The sequence below is a fragment of the Tamandua tetradactyla genome, chromosome 11 (assembly GCF_023851605.1).
Source record: "Tamandua tetradactyla isolate mTamTet1 chromosome 11, mTamTet1.pri, whole genome shotgun sequence".
Classification (NCBI taxonomy): Eukaryota; Metazoa; Chordata; class Mammalia; order Pilosa; family Myrmecophagidae; genus Tamandua; species Tamandua tetradactyla.
In genome coordinates, this window is record NC_135337.1 from 77,560,190 (window position 1) to 77,578,081 (window position 17,892).

The 17,892-nt window shown below is 56.8% G+C and overlaps 1 protein-coding gene across 1 annotated transcript; it reads left to right on the plus strand.

Annotated features, from left to right (window-relative positions):
* Positions 1 to 1,098: 1,098 nt before the first annotated feature.
* SEMA6B (semaphorin 6B) lies at positions 1,099 to 12,684 on the plus strand. Its single transcript, XM_077119537.1, has 17 exons — positions 1,099 to 1,435; positions 2,121 to 2,270; positions 2,488 to 2,611; positions 3,958 to 4,018; positions 4,198 to 4,260; positions 4,693 to 4,794; positions 5,209 to 5,299; positions 5,595 to 5,714; positions 6,180 to 6,268; positions 7,806 to 8,023; positions 8,606 to 8,737; positions 8,934 to 9,083; positions 9,674 to 9,856; positions 9,930 to 10,076; positions 10,779 to 10,856; positions 10,993 to 11,051; positions 11,753 to 12,684. The coding sequence occupies exons 2-17, from the start codon at positions 2,150 to 2,152 to the stop codon at positions 12,682 to 12,684; spliced, it is 2,670 nt and encodes an 889-aa protein (XP_076975652.1). The 5' UTR covers positions 1,099 to 1,435; positions 2,121 to 2,149.
* The last annotated feature ends 5,208 nt before the right edge of the window (positions 12,685 to 17,892 follow it).

Here is a 17,892-nt window from a genome sequence, read left to right on the forward strand (position 1 = left end):
TTCTTGAAAGATTCCTTCCCTGGAGAGCAGGGCTGGGGAATGGGGACCAGGTAAGAGGGGGACAGCCCAGCTGTGGGGAGGATGGGAGGGGTCTCTGGAGGGAGCAGGCAAGGCCGACACCCAGGTCTCACCTCAGGGCTGAGGGGGCGGTCCCTGATGAAGGAACCAGAAGGAGAAGCAGTTTTGAGGCAAGAGAAGAGAGAGAGAGAGAGAGAGAGTGTGTGTGTGTGTGTGTGTGTGTGGAGGAGGACAGTGTGGACCTGGGGGGACGGGAGGGGTCAGCTGTGGCCAGAGGGAGGGGAAAAAAACTCCCTTCCCAGCCCCGACTTGCTGTTATCACGAAGGGACAAGTCCTGCCTCGACCTGGGGTCTCAGTCTACCCATCTGTAAACTGGGCACTTTCTCTCTGGCAGGGCTTCACTCCAAATATGACCCTCAGTTTCCCTGTCTGCAAAAGGAGCTTAATGTCACACCAATGCTGCTAGAGCAGCGTTGAGGGGTTCTGGGAAGTGGTTCCTGGAAAATGCCCGGCCCCACCTTCGTTATATAATATGCCAAAAATTATAATCAAAAAGCAAAATAATAATAACCAACATTTATTGAGCACCTACTGTGCTGATCCTCACCACTGGCCTCTGAGTTCGGTACTGTTAACATCCCCATCTTACAGGTGAGGAAAATGAGGCCCAGAGAGGAAGAACGACCTGTCCCAGGTCACAGAGCATGACACGGCAGAGCTGGGAGTGGAAGCCTTGCAGCCTGGCTCAGGAACCCTGCACTCAATCACCACCTTGCATTGCCAGCTATTGTGTTACAATTTCTTAAGTAAAACATTGTCCTAATAAAACAGGTTTAAAAGGCACGGGTGTGTATGGGGGGGAAGGGCGCCCCCAGGGGCTAGATTGACATGGGCAGTTTGCAGGGACCAGTGGCCCTGAAAGGGGAGGGGACATAGCAGCAGGGATGGTTGTCACACTGGGGGCCTTGAGTGCTTCTGCAGAGGCTGTGGCTCTCGGACTCAGGGGTCATTGAGAGCCACAGAGGGCTGCGGAGCAGGGGAGGAGCCGGGGAAGGAAGCCTGTAAGGAAGCAGGGCCATGCCACACACACACATGTGGGATCCGTGCATCCGCTGAGTCACAAATCCTGGAAATTTGGGGCTACGGAGCGGAAGCCTGCTGGTTCATGCAAGGCTTTCCTGTTTTCTGGCCCTGAGTGCTCGGAGGCAGGGATTCCTGGACCCAATGTTCCCGTATCACCTTCACCTCCTGGGGCTCGGAATCCCTGGGCCACAAGGCCAGGACAGAGCTTGGAGATGTCCTTACTGCTCAGATGGGGAAACTGAGGCACGGGACTTGACCGAGGCTGCCTAGAAGGACAAGGCTGCCGGATTTATTTTGGGGGGGCCTTCGGGACCCGGACTGCTCCCTTTTCTGGTAGGGGGTGCCCTGAGCTGGGACGGTCAGTTATGGAGAGCTGGGGTAAGGGAAGGGTGGCTTCTGCTCGCACTGCCACCGACGAGATTATCATTTCAGTGTTTGCACCGGAAGGTTCTCCAAAGTTAACCTTGAATGGGAGTGGGGGAGTTAGTGAGGGGCCTGTCACTGCAGATATTTGCGCAGAGGACGGAAAGGCTGAACTTGGAAAAGAAAGCAGACCTAGGAGCCTCCGATCTTCTGGAACATTCTGTCATTCTAAACTTATGTGATTCACAGCTTGTGGTTTCGGAAATTCTAAGAGTCTTTGATTTGTTCTTTTTCTTAGCCTTTGATTTTAAGATTTTTATTGTTTTCATTCTAAAAAAATGTTTGAATATATGTTTTGGGATTTTGTGTCTCATTATTATTAGTTTTATTAATTTTAATTACCTCATGCATTTTTGCTTGAAGCCGTTTCCTGGTCCTAATGTTGTTCTGATAATTAAATAAGTGCTAGGTGTTATTATGTTATCACTGTGGTTATTTTTTTTCAACCGTTCTCCCAGGCGGGACATTTTTATCTCGGGGAGGCGGGGCGGGCGCGGGTCGGGTCCCCGCCGAGGCAGCGGCTTGAGCTCGCCCTCTGCCGGCGCCAGGCGGGATTGCAGGCAGTGCGGCTCACCTCCTCGCCGCCGGCCCGCAGGTGTCACCTCCCGCCGTCACGCCCTCGCCATGCGGACCCCGCGCGCGCCCCCTCCCCGCCCGGCCCTGCTGCTTCTGCTGCTGCTGCTGGGGGACGCCCAGGGCCTCTTCCCGGAGGAACCGCCGCCGCTCAGCGTGGCCCCCAGGGACTGTGAGTGGGGGGCCAGGGGAAGGGGGCAGGGGGGAGCCCGGAGGGCGAGTCTGGCTTCCCGATTGGGTCTGCTGTCCCCCGCCTCCCCACCCCCGCCACCCAGAAGGGGAAGTGGCCAGACCTAGGGCCACCCGAATCGGGGTACGTGTCCCCCTTCCTCCCCACCTCCCCACCTCCTAGCGCCTTGGGTCACAGCCCTCCCCACCTGGTCCCCCAGATCTGAACCACTATCCCGTGTTCGTGGGCAGTGGCCCGGGTCGCCTGACCCTCACCGAAGGCGCTCACGACCTCAACATCCAGCGGGTCTTGCTGGTCAACAGGACACTCTTCATCGGGGACAGGTAGGGGGGGGCCTGGTGGGCAGGTGGGGGGAGCCGTGCCAGCAAGTTCCGGCTTTGCCTGGTGGAGCCTGTGGTGTCCCTGGGGTGGGACTTTCGAGGGTACCGAAAGCCCAGTGTGGTTGAAGCCTGGAGCACTCTGGGGTGTGTTGACAGGTAGGGATGGCAGTTAGGTCAAAGTTCACTGGGGGGTCCACATGCCCCAGACCCCCAGGGGTGGATGTGTCGAATCAGCGATTGAATAACTCCACGTGTGAGTGTGTAATTGTAAACCCTGGGGGGTGGTTTTAATTTATAAATGCTGTGGGGGTGGTCAAGGAGGGCTTCTCTGAGGAGGTGACATTTGAGCTAAGGCCTGCGTGGTGAGGAGCTAACTATAGGGAAACCTGGGGAAGGGCATTCAGGGCAGTGGGACCAGCATGTGCAAAGGTCCTGAGGCCAGGAAGAAGTTGGCAGAATTGAGGCACAAGGAAGAGGACTGGAGTGACAGGGGCAGAGTGAACAAGAGTGGGGAGGAGTAGAAGGAGGGGAGGGCAAGGAAGGGATTGGCTTGGTGGTGTAGAGCCTGATGGGCCATGAAGAGGATGTGGACTTTTCTCCCCAGGGAGATGGGAGCCTCGGAGGGCTGCCAGCAGAGGAGGTATAGACCCTGACTCCATGGTGCCCTCTGGTTTCTGCACGGAGAGGGCTGGAGGCGGCCGTGGGGGGTTGGGGGCGTGGACGTGGGGGTCTGGATTGGAAGCAGGACACAGGCACCATCAGAGTGCGCCTGGGGTTTAATGAGAGTGGAGGAGGCCAGAGGACAAAGGCAGGGGGCCGACAATGGAGAGATGGGGAGACCAAGATGGGAGGCTGGAAGAGGTGGGAAGGAGGCAGGGTCCTGGGGCCACATGAGGACAGTGTTTTCTGGGAGGAGAAGGGGCAGGGGACAGACGCTGCTCAGAGGACGAGGAGGATGGAGAACTGACCCTTGGATTTAACAACACAGTCACCAGTGGCCTTGTGCAGGGCAGTTTCTGCATTGTGGGATTGGGGATGTGTTGAGACCCTGGTGGGAGGCTGGGAGGTGCTGGGTGTGGGGGGATCTGGCGTGTAACTGGGAGGTGGCATGTGTGGGGTGGGGTGACATGTGAGGGCAGGAGGCAGCCTCTAAAGGTGGGGGGGGCGCGTGTTCGAGTGGGAGGCGGCGCCCTGGGGTGTTGAGGCGGATTGGGGCATGCTGAATGCTGGAGATGCCGGAGGGCAGAGGCATTGGCGTGTCCACGCGAGTCCCACGCTGCGCACAACACCTGGGGAGATGGGAGAGGGGTCAGAGGACCCCCAATCTCACCAACTCTGCCCCACCCCAGGGACAACCTGTACCGGGTGGAGCTGGAGCCCCCCACGTCCATGGAACTGCGGTACCAGCGGGTGAGGAGTTGGGTGCAGGCGGGAGGGGAGGGGAGAGGGGAAGGGAGAGGAGAGAAGAGGACAATGTCAGGGGTTCCCACACTGCGCTGGGAGACTAGGCGGACGCGACCCTGCTCAGCTAGGGTCCCTGGGGCCCGGTTGGGGACTCTGCACCCCTCACCAGCTCCCTCTGTCCCCAGAAGCTGACCTGGCGCTCCAACCCCAGTGACATCCACGTGTGCCACATGAAAGGCAAGCAAGAGGTGAGTGAACTGGTCCTGCCCCAGCCCTGGCCACGCCCAGGGCCAATCCTTCCCTTTCATCGCTGGACAGGATGCTGGCGTCGCCATGGCTACGCCCAGAGCCTGGCCACGCCCCAAGTGGTACCCAGCCCCAAGTGGTACCCAGTCCCGGCTACGCCCGCCCGCAGGCTTGACCTTGCTTGAGCTGTAGAAGCACTTCCCCGTCTTGGCCCCGCCCTTAAGTGTAGCCACGCCCCCAAGCCTTAGTCTCCTCCCAGGCTGTGGCCACCCTCCACCCCCACAACGTGGTCCCAGGGCTTGGCCACGCCCACGTCCCCCGGCTCCCCCATCAAGGCCCTGGAGCTGCCCTCTGCCCTGGCCACGCCCCCATCGGGGCGACGACCACGCCCACGCTGCGACTACGCCCACACTGCCCCTCCCCTGCCCCCCCAGGGCGAGTGCCGGAACTTCGTTAAGGTGCTACTGCTTCGAGATGATGCCACGCTCTTCGTGTGTGGCTCCAACGCCTTCAACCCCGTGTGCGCCAACTACAGCGTGAGTCTCCCCTTTATGTGCCCTGCTCACTGGCCCTCCGCTGGCGGTGCCACCTCCTACGGGAAGCCTTCCAGGCAGGCACTGGTGTCCAGAGGAAGCCCGCAGCAGCCAGTAGGGGGCCAGGGAAGCCCTGTCTACTTAAGCTAGGAGCCAGTTTTATAATTAGGTCAAAGCTTTACAATAAGGTTAGGAGGTAGCCACAACTTTTAGACCCGTTTTACACGCCAGGCAACAGAGGCCCAGACAGGTTAAGTGGTTGGCCAAGGTCACACAGCAATTTGTGGTGGAGCCAGGTTCCCTATCCCTAACCCCTGGAGTCTGGGAGGGGCTGGGGGAGTTGGGGTGGGGGTTGTAGGTGGGGCTGTCAGGTGAGGCCAGCCGCCCCGTCAGCTCAGGCTCCTGTCCTATCTGCAGATAGACACATTACAACCCCTTGGGGACAGCATTAGTGGCATGGCCCGCTGTCCTTACGACCCCAAACACGCCAACGTCGCCCTCTTCTCTGGTGAGTGTGCTCCAATTGGCAACTGACTGGCTGGGTGGGGCCCCAGCCTGGGAAGAAGCCTGGTATTTTCCACTCCCGGAGTCTGTGTCATTTTGGAGGTGGCTGGGCTGTGGAATGAGCAGAATCTCTGCTGGGATTGGGATTTGGATAGGATTCGGGCTCAGTCCAGGGATGGGGGCTCACCCAGAACCAGAGCTCAGTCTGGACAGAGTGAGTCTTGACCCACCCATCCCTGGCCTCCCAGATCTGACCTCTCACCCACCTTCTCCCCACCTCCCCTCCCCCACATCCCCAGACGGGATGCTTTTTACAGCCACCGTTACTGATTTCCTGGCCATTGACGCTGTCATCTATCGCAGTCTTGGGGACCGGCCCACTCTGCGCACGGTGAAACACGACTCCAAGTGGTTCAAAGGTGGGGCTGGGAGGAGTAATGAGGGTGGACCTAGAAGGGCTGACTGGCATCAAATCTCCCCACCAGAATAAGAGTCCCAGAGGAGCTGGGGAGGGGACTTCCATCTCATCTATGGAACCTACTGGCCTCTTTGAAGATAAAGCTAGAGGAATGATATGTTAGATTAAAAGTAGAACTTGCTGGAAATGGGCACCTTAGAAGCCCAAAATGGGGCCTTAGGAGCATGGATGAGGGAGAAAGGTAATAAAAAATAATAGATGTTGCTGTTTTGGGGGTATACAGCAGTGATTTTAGGTTTTTGATCCCCCATAAAAAAATACCCACGAAACTTTTGAATTTATTTCATTTTGCCTGAATAATCAGCCTAGGTCCCCCTTTCACCATAAAAGCAGCCACCCAGGCTGCTGTGTTCCCAGCCCTGGAAGCCCTTCTGTCTTGCCAGTTCTGACCCCTCCTTTCCTGCAGAGCCCTACTTTGTACATGCGGTGGAGTGGGGCAGCCATGTCTACTTCTTCTTCCGAGAGATTGCGATGGAGTTTAATTATCTGGAGAAGGTAAGTCCCTCTCTCTCTCTCCCAAGAGGCCCATGCAATGGGGCACATTGCTGAGTGGCTCTGATTGTGGAAATGGGGAGGAGAGGTGGATCCATGAAACCACCTGGGGCAAGAGTGTCCCACCCTTCACCTCTGGTCATCAGGGCCCTCCCTTCTGGACAGGACCAGGCACCCGAGGTTGGAAGGCCTTTATAGAGCCACCCACAGCTCTGGGTGAGGGACACGAATCTACAGCCAGAAGCACCCCCAGGTTCCCAGTGCTGGCATATTTGGTTTTTGCTTCCCCACCCACCCATCTACCATCCTTTTATCTATTCTTCATCCATGCTTCATCCACTGCCCATCCATTTACCCACTCCCCCTCCCACTCGACCACCCTCCTACTTAGTCCACCCAGACTTCTATTGATTCATTTATCCATCTACTCATCAATTATTTCTTCACCTGCCACTCCATCCGTCCACCCAACCCATCCATCTATTGACTATCCATCCATTTGTCCACCTACCATCCATCCATCCTTCTACCATCCATCCATGTCCATCTGTTTCCATCCATCCATGTACCCATTGATCCGCTATTATACCTTCCAACTCATTCGTCTACCAGTTTATCTATTCATCCCTCCATGCAACCATCTATTCTTCTACTTATCCACCCATCCATCCATCTACCCATTGATCCACTGTTATATCCTTCCAACTCATTCATCTGCCAGTTTATGTGTTCATCCCTCCATGCAACCATCTGTTCTTCTACTTATCCATCCATCCAACCCTCCCTTCCTCCATCCACCCTCCCATCTTCTCATCTCAACCTCCATCCATCTGTCCATCCATCCATCCATCCATTCTTCCATCCATCCATTCCTCCATCCACCCATCCATTCCTCCATCCATCCCTCCCTCCCCTCTTCCTCCATCCATCCAGCCAGCCAGCCAGCCAGCTGTCCATTAATCCATCATTTCCTTCCAACTTATTCATTTCTTTGCCATTCTATTCACCGCCCCCCATGCAACCATCTGTTCTTCTACTTGTCCACTTATTCATCCATCCCTCCTTCCACCCACCCTCCTATCTCCTCATCAGTTCCTCCCTCCATCCACGTATCCATCCATCCATGCATCCGGCAGCTAGGCAATAGCTAAGAGCAGAATCTACCATTGTGACTTTGGCCTGGTTCCTTCCCTTTGTCTGTGCCTCGGTTTTCCCATCTATACAGCAAGGACATCAGTAGACTGTCGGCCACTGCTAGGAGAGCTTTGGGAGGAGCGTAAGAGACACTGAGAGTACAATGCCCCGTGCACAGTAGTTGAAAGTGGAAGTATGGCCTTAAGAGTTATTATCATCATCTTCATCCTTGTGTTTCCGCTGGGGAAGCTGGTGCCCAGAGAGGGACAGTGATGAGCCGTGAGGTCCCATAGCGAGCCGGGGCAGACTCTCCCCTCTGGCCGGGGTGGCGGACGGCGTGGCCTGTGGGGTGGGCCTTCCCAGGAACACAGGGCTCAGGCCCCCGTCTCCCTGCCGCCCTGTGCAGGTAGTGGTGTCCCGTGTGGCCCGGGTGTGCAAGAACGACGTGGGGGGCTCCCCCCGGGTGCTGGAGAAGCAGTGGACGTCTTTTCTGAAGGCGCGGCTCAACTGTTCAGTGCCCGGGGACTCCCACTTCTACTTCAACGTGCTGCAGGCTGTCACGGGCGTGGTCAGCCTGGGCGGCCGGCCTGTGGTCCTCGCAGTCTTCTCCACCCCCAGCAACAGGTCAGCGGGCAGCCGCGGAGGTTAGCAGACTGGGGGGGGGGGGGGTGTTGGGTGGACATGGGTGGAGAGGTCCTGGGACAAAGCCAGAGACAGAATCTCCAAAACCCTTTGGTCAGAGCTGGGCAGATGGTGGGACGAGGGCTTTACCTTTGGGAGAGTGGGGAGAGAGGGCTTCCTGGAGGAAGCAGCGTTGGCACTAGGCTTCGATGGGTGTGAGACAGAGGAAGAGGGAAGAATGTTCCGAGCTTGAGGAGCAGCAGGTGCAAAGGTCCTGAGGCTGGAATGAGCTTGGTGTGTTTAAGGTTAAGCCTGTGTGGCTGGAGTGGAGTGAGCAAGGGGGAAAGCAGGAGAAGGGGAGTTACTGCCCTACTGGTCCAGTTAGAGAGCTGTTCAGGCAGCCTCCAGAGGGACTGGACTTGGCAGGCTCAGGGAGAGCAGGGGAGGCAGGTCTGGTCCAGGGGACTGGAGTGTCCTAACAGCTCCAGAGCGGGTGAGGTATGTCTCCATGCTTGCCCAAGACGATGCCCCTACCCAGGCGTAGCATACCCTTTCATCTGACCTCCCACCCCACCCCACTCCCAGCATCCCTGGCTCGGCCGTCTGTGCCTTCGACATGACACAGGTGGCTGCCGTGTTTGAAGGCCGCTTCCGCGAGCAGAAGTCCCCTGAATCCATCTGGACACCCGTGCCAGAGGACCAGGTGCCACGGCCCCGGTGAGAGCCCCCCCACCCCGTTCCCTCCCCAAGTGCCTGGAGTTGGTGGGGGGATTCCGGAACCCCAGGTCCGAGGGCCAGGACTTCAATGCGCTTATTTGGCTGTTGCCCAGCCCCAGGCGCACCCATTAGATGGATGGGGAATACTGAGCCCCCAAGTCTGCCCTGACCGCCCCCATGTGCCCCCCCATCCCAGGCCTGGGTGCTGCGCGGCCCCCGGCCTGCAGTACAACGCCTCCAGCGCCTTCCCCGATGACATCCTCAACTTTGTCAAGACTCACCCCCTGATGGACGAGGCGGTGCCGTCCCTGGGCCACGGCCCCTGGATTGTGCGGACACTGATGCGGTCAGTGCCCCGGGTGCCCAGAGGCCCCTGGGAGGGTGGGGGTGGGGTGGGGGAGACAGGGGAGTGGCCCAGGCCTGCCCCACGCAGCCCAGGGATGCCCTGGCCAAAGTCAGAGACTCAGCCCAGCTGAGGATGCTGCTTCTGGGGGCGTCCTGAGAGATGGGGATGGAGAGAGAGACAGAGAGAGGGAAAGAAACGGAGAGAGACACTGAGAAAGACAACAGCGAGCAAGAGAGAGAAAGACACAGAAGCACACAAGGAGGGACAGGGAGGGAATCAGAGACCCAGTAAGTGGCAGAGTGAGATTGAGACCACCAGAGAGAGAGATGGACCAGCGTGTCCGTGGGTCTGTCCCTCTCTGCAGTGAGTATGCAGACCCAGAAGTCGGCTGTTCTCTGATCCTGGCGTCTCTTGTGTGCACACAGATGGGCACGCGCGTGTACATGCAGATGGGCACACGCGCGTTGGCATGCTGATGCCTGTGTGCTCTAGGTCGCCTGGCATGGGTGGGGTTTCTGCCCGCCTCGGGGTGAGTGGGGGCCCCATGGGGGACCCCGCCCTCACCCCATCCTGCCCCCTGGCCCTCACAGGCACCAGCTGACGCGGGTGGCTGTGGACGTGGGTGCTGGGCCCTGGGGCAACCAGACCGTGATCTTTCTGGGCTCCGAGGCGGGCACCGTCCTCAAATTCCTCGTCCAGTCTAACGCCAGCATCCCCGGGGCCGCGGGGCCCAGCGTCTTCCTGGAGGAGTTCGAGACCTACCGGCCGGACAGGTGGGTCCAGCAAAGGCGGGAAGGTGGGGAGAGCTCCTCAGCCCCCAAGGCTCACAGCCCTGCTCGCCCCCAGGTGTGGACGTGCTGGCGGAGGTGAGGCAGGGCAGCGGCTGCTGAGCCTGGAGCTGGATGCAGCCTCAGGCGGTCTGCTGGTGGCCTTCCCCCGCTGTGTTGTTCGGGTGCCCGTGGCCCGCTGCCAGCAGCACTCAGGGTGCATGAAGTGAGTCCAGCTCCCCGCCCCGGGCCGGCTGGGGAGTGTAGGGGAGCAGGGGAGCTTGGGCTTCAAGTTAAGGGATCCCCCACCTCCGCCCCCAACAGCAGTCTGTCTCATTGAACTATTAACTGCGCAGAGAAAACAGCCTGTGCAAAGGTCCTGGGGCAGGGCTGGGCCTGGCGAGCTGGAGACCCGTGTGGCTGGGATGGAGGAAGTGATGAGGAGAGTGGGAGGAGGGGAGGGCAGAGAGGGAATGGAGCAAGGCCTGGGGGGCCACGGGGAGGATGTGGGCTTTTCCCCAAGGGAGGTGGGAGTCATGGAGGGCTGCAGGCAGAGGAGGGACAGGCCCTGATTGACATTTTTAAGAGCTCTGTCTGTCTGCTGCCTGGAGAATGGATTTTGGCATGGCAGGAGCAGAAGCCAATCGCCGGGGAGGAGGCTGTTGCCCGTCTCCAAAAGGGGGAGAAAAATCGGCAGCATTCAGGAGCTTGGCTCATGTCTGGGCTCCGTGGGTCCCCCACAGATCTGGGGTGTGCCTGCTCGGGCTCCCATCCCAGCTCCACCACTTGGGCAAAATTACCTTCCCTGGGCCTGAGTGTCCTTGTCTGTAAAATGGGGACCACGGCGTCCCTGTGTCTGAGATGCACCATATGGGAGGTGGCAGGACAGCAGCCCCTGCTGATCCGCCCCGCCCCATGTCTGCTCTAGGAACTGTATTGGCAGCCAGGACCCCTACTGCGGGTGGGCCCCCGACGGCTCCTGCATCTTCCTGAGCCCCGGCACCAGGTACTGGGGGCCAGGAGGGGAGAGGTGTGTGTCTGACCCATTGGGATGACCTGGGGTCCCTCCTCTTGCACAGTACCTGCCAGCCCTGTGAGTGGGGGTCTCAGCTGACTGTGCTTCTCCCCCCTGCCCCCATTAGAGCCACCTTTGAGCAGGACATCTCTGGGGCCAGCACCTCAGGCTTAGGGGACTGCACAGGTAAGTGGGGCAAGGGGAGGCCAGTGAATGGGGATGCATGGGGCGGGGGTCCCCTGAGCCTGGTCTGTGAGGATTCTCTGCCCTCTGGAGAGATGGATGGGCGGACTGACTTCCCACAAGGCTTTGGCAGCTATCAAGGGGTGGGGTGGAGGGTTGGGGGCACTTCCAGGTAGGGAGGTAGGAAAGGACAGACAGTCCTCAGGGGACGGACAGATGCCAAGATACAGACAAACAGGCAGGCTTTGACAGAGACAGAGACACACTGTGAGACAGATGGATGGACAAACTTAAGAGTGGACAGACAGAACCCAGGAGAACAGAGACACTGAGAAACAGGCAGACAGACAGACAGATGGGCTTTGGAAGGGTGAGCGTGACAGCATGAGTCAGAAAGATGGTCAGACAAATTTTGAGAAGACAGGCCCCAGGGGACAGACAGACTCCCAGACAGACAGGCTTCAAAGGGGACAGAGAGAAATCACAAGACAGACGGGTGGCTGGACAAACATTGAGAGGCCAGGGGACCCCAGAGGAGCTAATGGACACACAGATGGACAGCCAGACTTTTTCCAAGGGGACAGAGAGGCATCATCGGACGGACAGGGGACTCGGGGACTAGGGGGACAGAGCGGTGCAGGGCGGACAGCCCAGCCCGTGGAGGCCACTCTCATCGAACACCCCTCCTTTCCCCCCGGGGCCAGGGCTCCTGCGGGCCAGCCTGTGGGAGGAGCGGGCCGGGCTGGTGTCCGTGAACCTGCTGGTCACCTCGTCGGTGGCGGCCTTCGTGGTGGGCGCCGTGGTGTCCGGCTTCAGCGTGGGCTGGTTCGTGGGCCTCCGGGAGCGGCGGGAGCTGGCCCGCCGCAAGGACAAGGAAGCCATCCTGGCGCACGGAGCCGGCGAGGCCGTGCTGAGCGTGAGCCGCCTGGGCGAGCGCAGGGCTGGCGGCCCCGGGGGTCCCCGGGGTGGCGGCGGCGGTGGGCCCGGGGTGCCCCCCGAGGCCCTGCTGGCGCCGCTGATGCAGAACGGCTGGGCCAAGGCCACGCTGCTGCAGGGCGGCCCCCACGACCTGGACTCGGGCCTGCTGCCCACCCCGGAGCAGACGCCCCTGCCCCAGAAGCGCCTGCCCACCCCGCACCCGCACCCCCACGCCCTGGGGCCCCGCGGCTGGGAGCACCCCCTGCTCTCGGCCTCCTCCTCCCTCCTCCTGCTGGCCCCGGCCCGCGCCCCGGAGCAGCCCCAGGCGGCGGCGTTGGTGGCTGCAGCGGGCGAGCCCGGCCCCGACGCCCACCTCTACGGCCCCCGGCCCGGCCGTGCCGCCCTGGGCGACTTCCCGCTCACGCCCCACGCCAGCCCGGACCGCCGGCGGGTGGTGTCAGCGCCCACGGGCCCCTTGGACCTGGTCTCGGCTGCCGACGGCCTGGCGCGGCCCTGGAGCCCGCCGCCCACGGGCAGCCTCCGGAGGGTGGGGCCCCCCGGCCCCCCGGCCGCCGCCCTGCGCCGAACGCACACGTTCAACAGCGGCGAGGCCCGGCCCGGCGACCGGCACCGCGGCCGCCACGTGCGGCCCAGCACGGACTTGGCCCACCTCCTCCCCTGCGGGGGCCCCGACAGAACTGCGCCCCCCGTGCCCTAGGCCGGGGCTGGGGTGGGGGTGGGGGTTTGGGGGCGGTGGGGGGGCCCCCTCCGGCCCGCGCCCGTCGCCCCACCCCACCCCGGAAGCCTTGGCCAAGCCAACCAGGAGCGAGAGACGGCGGCTCCGAGTGGGTGCTCGACCCCCGCCACCTGCGTGCGGAGGAGGTGGGAGGTGTCGCCCCCTACCGCCACACGGAAGCACAACGAGCTCAGCACCCACTCCCCCCACGTCCCCCACCCCCGCCTCACCCCCCCATCCTGGGGTCGCAGGAAGCTGAGACGGGGCGTGCGGGGTGGGGCCAGGTGCGAGCGGGAGGAGCCTGCTTTGGACTTGAGGTTGACCTTCTGCGTAGACGTGCGTTTTCTTTTCTTTTTTTTTCGGTTTTGGTTTCTTTGGCATTTTCTAACCAATTGCACAACTCCGTTCTCGGGGTGGCCGCCCCAGGGGGGGCGGGGGACTTTTGGCGATGGGGGGGAGGGAGAACGGGAGGGTGTGGGGGTTGGTCCGGAACCGTGGATCCAAGCTCTCTCCCCCCACACACACACCCACACACCCTCCTCCACCGTCTCTGTCCCCCAAAAGGCCCCTTCTCGACCCAGGCCCTTGGCGTGTGTGTGTGCCTGTGTGTGTGCGTGTGTGTGCATGCCGTGACCGTGTGCGAGGGGCCGGGGAGGGGAGGGGGCGTGTAGGGGAGTGCCCGTGAGGGGCTGCTGCTGGCGTGCATGTGTGTGTGTGTGTGTGCGTGCGTGTGTGTCTGCGTGCGCGCGCGTGCATGTGCGCACACGGGACTGCTGGAACGGCCTCCGAGGTGCGGGGCAGCAGTTCGAACCCCACCTCTGTCCAGGGAAGGGGGCAAACCGAGGGCCTTTCAGGTCGGAAGCTGGGGGGGCGGGGGCCCGCCTGGAGGTAACATTGGCAGCGGCTGTCTAAAGGGCTCGGGGGTCTTGGCGGGGGGGAGGAGGCGTGGTGGTGAAGGCTGACGGGGGCCCCCCTGTAAATACAGCCCCGGGGTGGTCAGAGGGTCTCTGTGCCTCTTGTCCACTTGTGACCTCTCCCCTTTGACCTTCAGCCGGCCATGCATGCCACGTGGTCTGCTGAGTCCTGGCCCCAGCTCTGGAGTTTGCCTCCCCCAGCACCCCCTCCCCATCAATAAAACTCTGTTTACAACCACCGGCCCCAGTGCCTCTGGCTCTGTTCTGTCTCCCCAAGTTGGGGTCTGTCCAATAGAGTGGCCTGGGGCAGTGGGATCATATGCCAGATCCATGGCTGGGACAGAATACAAAACAGAACCCTGGGGAGCTGGGCAGGGGAATGTGTGTGTGTGTGTGTGAAATGGGGGTGGGGGGGCTTCTCCCTGTCTCATCCGAAGGGGCTCTGCTTCTGATATTTATGGTGCATCTCCTATGTGCAGGGCACTGGGTAGGGACCAAGAAGCCTGCCCTCCGGGAGCTCTCAGCCTAGTGGGGGACACCGACAACATATAAGCAAAATAAAAATTGACTTGAGGTAGTGATGTGTATAATGAAGCAAAAGCCAGAGAATATGCCAGGAGGGAGGGGTAATTGGGGAGGGGGATAAGGGAGGGCTCCCTGAAGAGGTAACACTGGAGTCAGGAAGGAAAGGTGAGAAGGAGCAGCTGTGGGGAAATCTTCAGAGGGAGCCATCCGGGGGGAGGGAGCAGGCAGTGCAAAGGCCCTGAGATGGGAACAAGCTTGGAGGAAGAGGGAGGGGGCCAGTGTGGACAGAACAGAGAAGGTGAGGGGGGAGCTGGAGGAGACAATGAAGGACAGGAGGCAAGGGCCTGGGAAGGCAGGGCCAAACAAGTAAGGACTTTGAATTTAAAGTGGCACAGAAAGCCATCAGAGGGGCTTTAAAGCAGGGGATGAGATTTGATTTCATTTCTATTTTTTTATTAGAGGAGTTGTGGGTGTATAGAGCAATCATGTTTAAAATACAGATTCCCACATACCACCACACCACCACCACTTTGCATTGGTGTGGAACATTTGTTACAGTTGATGAAAGCACATTTTTGTAATTGTACTATTAGCTGTAGTGCATGGTCTAATTCAGGGTTCACTGTGTAGTGCAGTTCCAGGGATTTAAAAAAATTTTTGATCTGTACCATATATACAATATCACAGTTCCCCTTTTAACCACTTTCTGATATATATTTCGGTGCTGATAATTGCACTCACAGTGTTGTGCTACCATCATCACCATCCATTACCAACTCATTTCCCATCATTGCAAATAGGAAACCTGGACTATTTTTAAGCCTTCACTTCCCCTTCCCTATCCCCACCCCATCCCCTGGTAACTTATATTTTAGATTCTGACTCTCTGGGTTTGCTTATTCGAATTACTTTAAATCAGTGAGGTCACTTGTCTTATTTCACTCAACATGACGTGTTCAAGTTTCATCCATGTGTCTTGTGTATCAGGACTTCCTTCCTTTTTAAGACTGAATGATATTCCATTAATGTATACACCACGTTTTGTTCATCCTTTCATCAGTTGATGGACACTTGGGTTGCTTCCATCTCTTGGCAATTGTGAATAATGCTACTATGAACATTAATGTGCAAATCTCTGTACTAGTCCCTGCTTTCGATTCTTCTGGGTGTATACTGAGTAGTGGGACTGCCAGGTCCTACGGAAATTCCATACTTAGCTTTCTGAGGAACCGCCACACTGTCATCCATAGAGGCTGCCTTATTGTACCTTCCCACCAACAGTGAATAAGTGTTTCTATTTCTCCCCAGCTCTTGCCATTTTCTGATTTTATTTTTAAAAGATCGTGGTTGCTGTGTCACTAAGTGTCACAACCCTGCCTTCCTTGCAGCCCATGTTGTTGATGAACACCTATTATGTGCTGTTCTCTGGGGATAAAGCAATAAACAAGGCATACCCGGGCCCTTCATTGTGGGAAACCAACATTAAGCAAAAAAAAAAAAAAAAAAAAACCCACCACAAAACACTACTGTGATAGCATCATACAGCTCCTCCCATACCTCTGCGTGTCCATTTTTGCGTGTCCATCTCTGCCAGTGGCTCTGTCGTTCTCTCTTGTGTGTCCTGGCCTGTGTCTCTGTTTGGTTCTGTCTATGTATTTTTGCCCATCTTTTTGTCAGTACCTGTGTCTGTGTATTCTCGTGTCTGTGTGTGTCATTCACATTCTATCTGTGCCTGTCCCTGTTCGTCTGCATATTTGTCTCCGAGTCTGTGTCCATCTAAGTCTTAGTCACCCTCAAAACTGAATAGGGACAAAATTCTTCAGAGATTGGGCTGGGAGAAGGGGCATGGCCAGGCATGCCAAAAGTCCTGGGTGTGGAGAAAGAAAACATTTCATGCCTAAATATGTTAGAACCCAACAAGAATGAAGGCATTACATAGCCAAACCTGTGAGTTCTCAAAGGAAAATTTCTAGCCTTCAAATACCTTTCTTAGGAAATGAAAAACACTGCATATAAATTTCTCACAAGCTTAAAATGGAGAGAGGAAGATCAGAAGGGGCTTGAGTTCCATTTCACAGATGGGGAAACTGAGGCAAAGAAAAGTTAAGCCATTTACCCAAGGTCACAAAGCAAAACAAATTCATGGCAGGGCTGGGATTCCAAACTGGGTTTAGCTCCTCGCAAACCATTTTTCAAAGACCATGAGGCTTTTGGTATCACTCACTTTTTTTTTTTTGTACCATTTTTTATTGTATAATATAACATATATTCAAAGCAAAGAAAGGAAAAAAAGCAACAATTGTGAAAGCACACTTTAACAAGTACTTACAGAACAGATCCCAGAATTTGTCATGGCCTACTATTCCTCCATCTCAGATTTTTCCTTCTAGCTGCTGGAGAATACTAGAAGCTAGAAGGAATATATTATGTATATATTTTTTATCATCTTAATCAACTTTTGTGAGAAAGAACTTATATACAAAAAAGCAATACATTTCAAAGCACATCACGACAATTAGTTGTAGAACAGATTTCGGAGTTTGGTGTGGGTTACTGTTCTAGTTTGCTAGCTGCCGGAATGCAATATACCAGAAACGGAATGGCTTTTAACAAGGGGAATTTAATAAGTTGCAAGTTTACAGTTCTAAGGCCTAGAAAATGTCCCAATTACAACAAGTCTATAGTAATGTCCAATCAAAGGCATCCAGGGAAAGATACCTTGGTTCAAGAAGGCCGATGAAGTTCAGGGTTTCTCTCTCAAGTGAGATGGCACATGGGAAACACAGTCAGGGCTTCTCTCTCAGCTGGAAGGGCACATGGCAAATACGGCGTCATCTGCTAGCTTTCTCTCCTGGCTTCCTATTTCGTGAAGCTCCCCGGGAGGCGTTTTCCTTCTTCATCTCCAAAGGTCGCTGGCTGGTGGACTCTCTGCTTTGTAGTGTTGCTCTCTCTGAATCTCTCTCTCCAAAATGTTTCCTCTTTTATAGGACTTCAGAAACTAATCAAGACCCACTCAGATGGGTGGAGACATGTCATCCCCTAATCCAGTTTAACAACCGTTCTTAACTAAATCTCATCAACCAGGGAGATGATCCCATCACAGTCCCATATACACAGCATTGAATAGAGACTATTCTACCTTTAAGAAATGGGATCCATATTAAAACATGGCTTTTCTTAGGGGGCATACTTCCCTTCAAACCAGCACAGTTACAATTCCACAATTTTAGGTTTTTATTTCTAGCTGCTCTAAGATACTGGAGACTAAAAGAAATATCAATGTAATGATTCAGCAATCTTACCCATTTGCTAAACCCTATCTACTCTGCATAACTCTACCATTAATTCTGATCTTTCTCCTACTCTTTAGGGATAGCTATTTCTATCCTAACTTTTTCGTGTTGGAAGAGACTTTTGACAATATGGGATAGAAGATGAAACTAGTTGATGTTCTGGAGAGGCTGGCCTCTCTGTATTTCAGGACTTATCTGGTGCTGGGACCCATCTGGAGGTTGTAGGTTTTGGAGAGTTACCCTAGTGCACGGAACCCTTGTGGAATCTTATATAATGCCCTAGGTGTTCTTTAGGATTGGCTGGAATGGTCCTGGTTGGGGGTTGGCAGGTTATGATATAGGTAGCAAAGTCTACCTGAAGCTTGCATAAGAGCAACCTCCAGAGTAGCCTCTCGACTCTATTTGAACGCTCTCACCCACTAATATTTTATTAGTTACACTTCTTTTCCCCCTTTTGG

Excerpts from the sequence above, each read along its gene's own strand:
- SEMA6B (XM_077119537.1), top strand. The coding sequence starts at position 2,150 with ATGCGGACCCCGCGCGCGCCCCCTCCCCGCCCGGCCCTGCTGCTTCTG. Across the intron at positions 4,019-4,197 it reads TGGAACTGCGGTACCAGCGG|AAGCTGACCTGGCGCTCCAA; the intron begins GTGAGGAGTTGG and ends CTCTGTCCCCAG. Across the intron at positions 5,300-5,594 it reads CAACGTCGCCCTCTTCTCTG|ACGGGATGCTTTTTACAGCC; the intron begins GTGAGTGTGCTC and ends CCACATCCCCAG.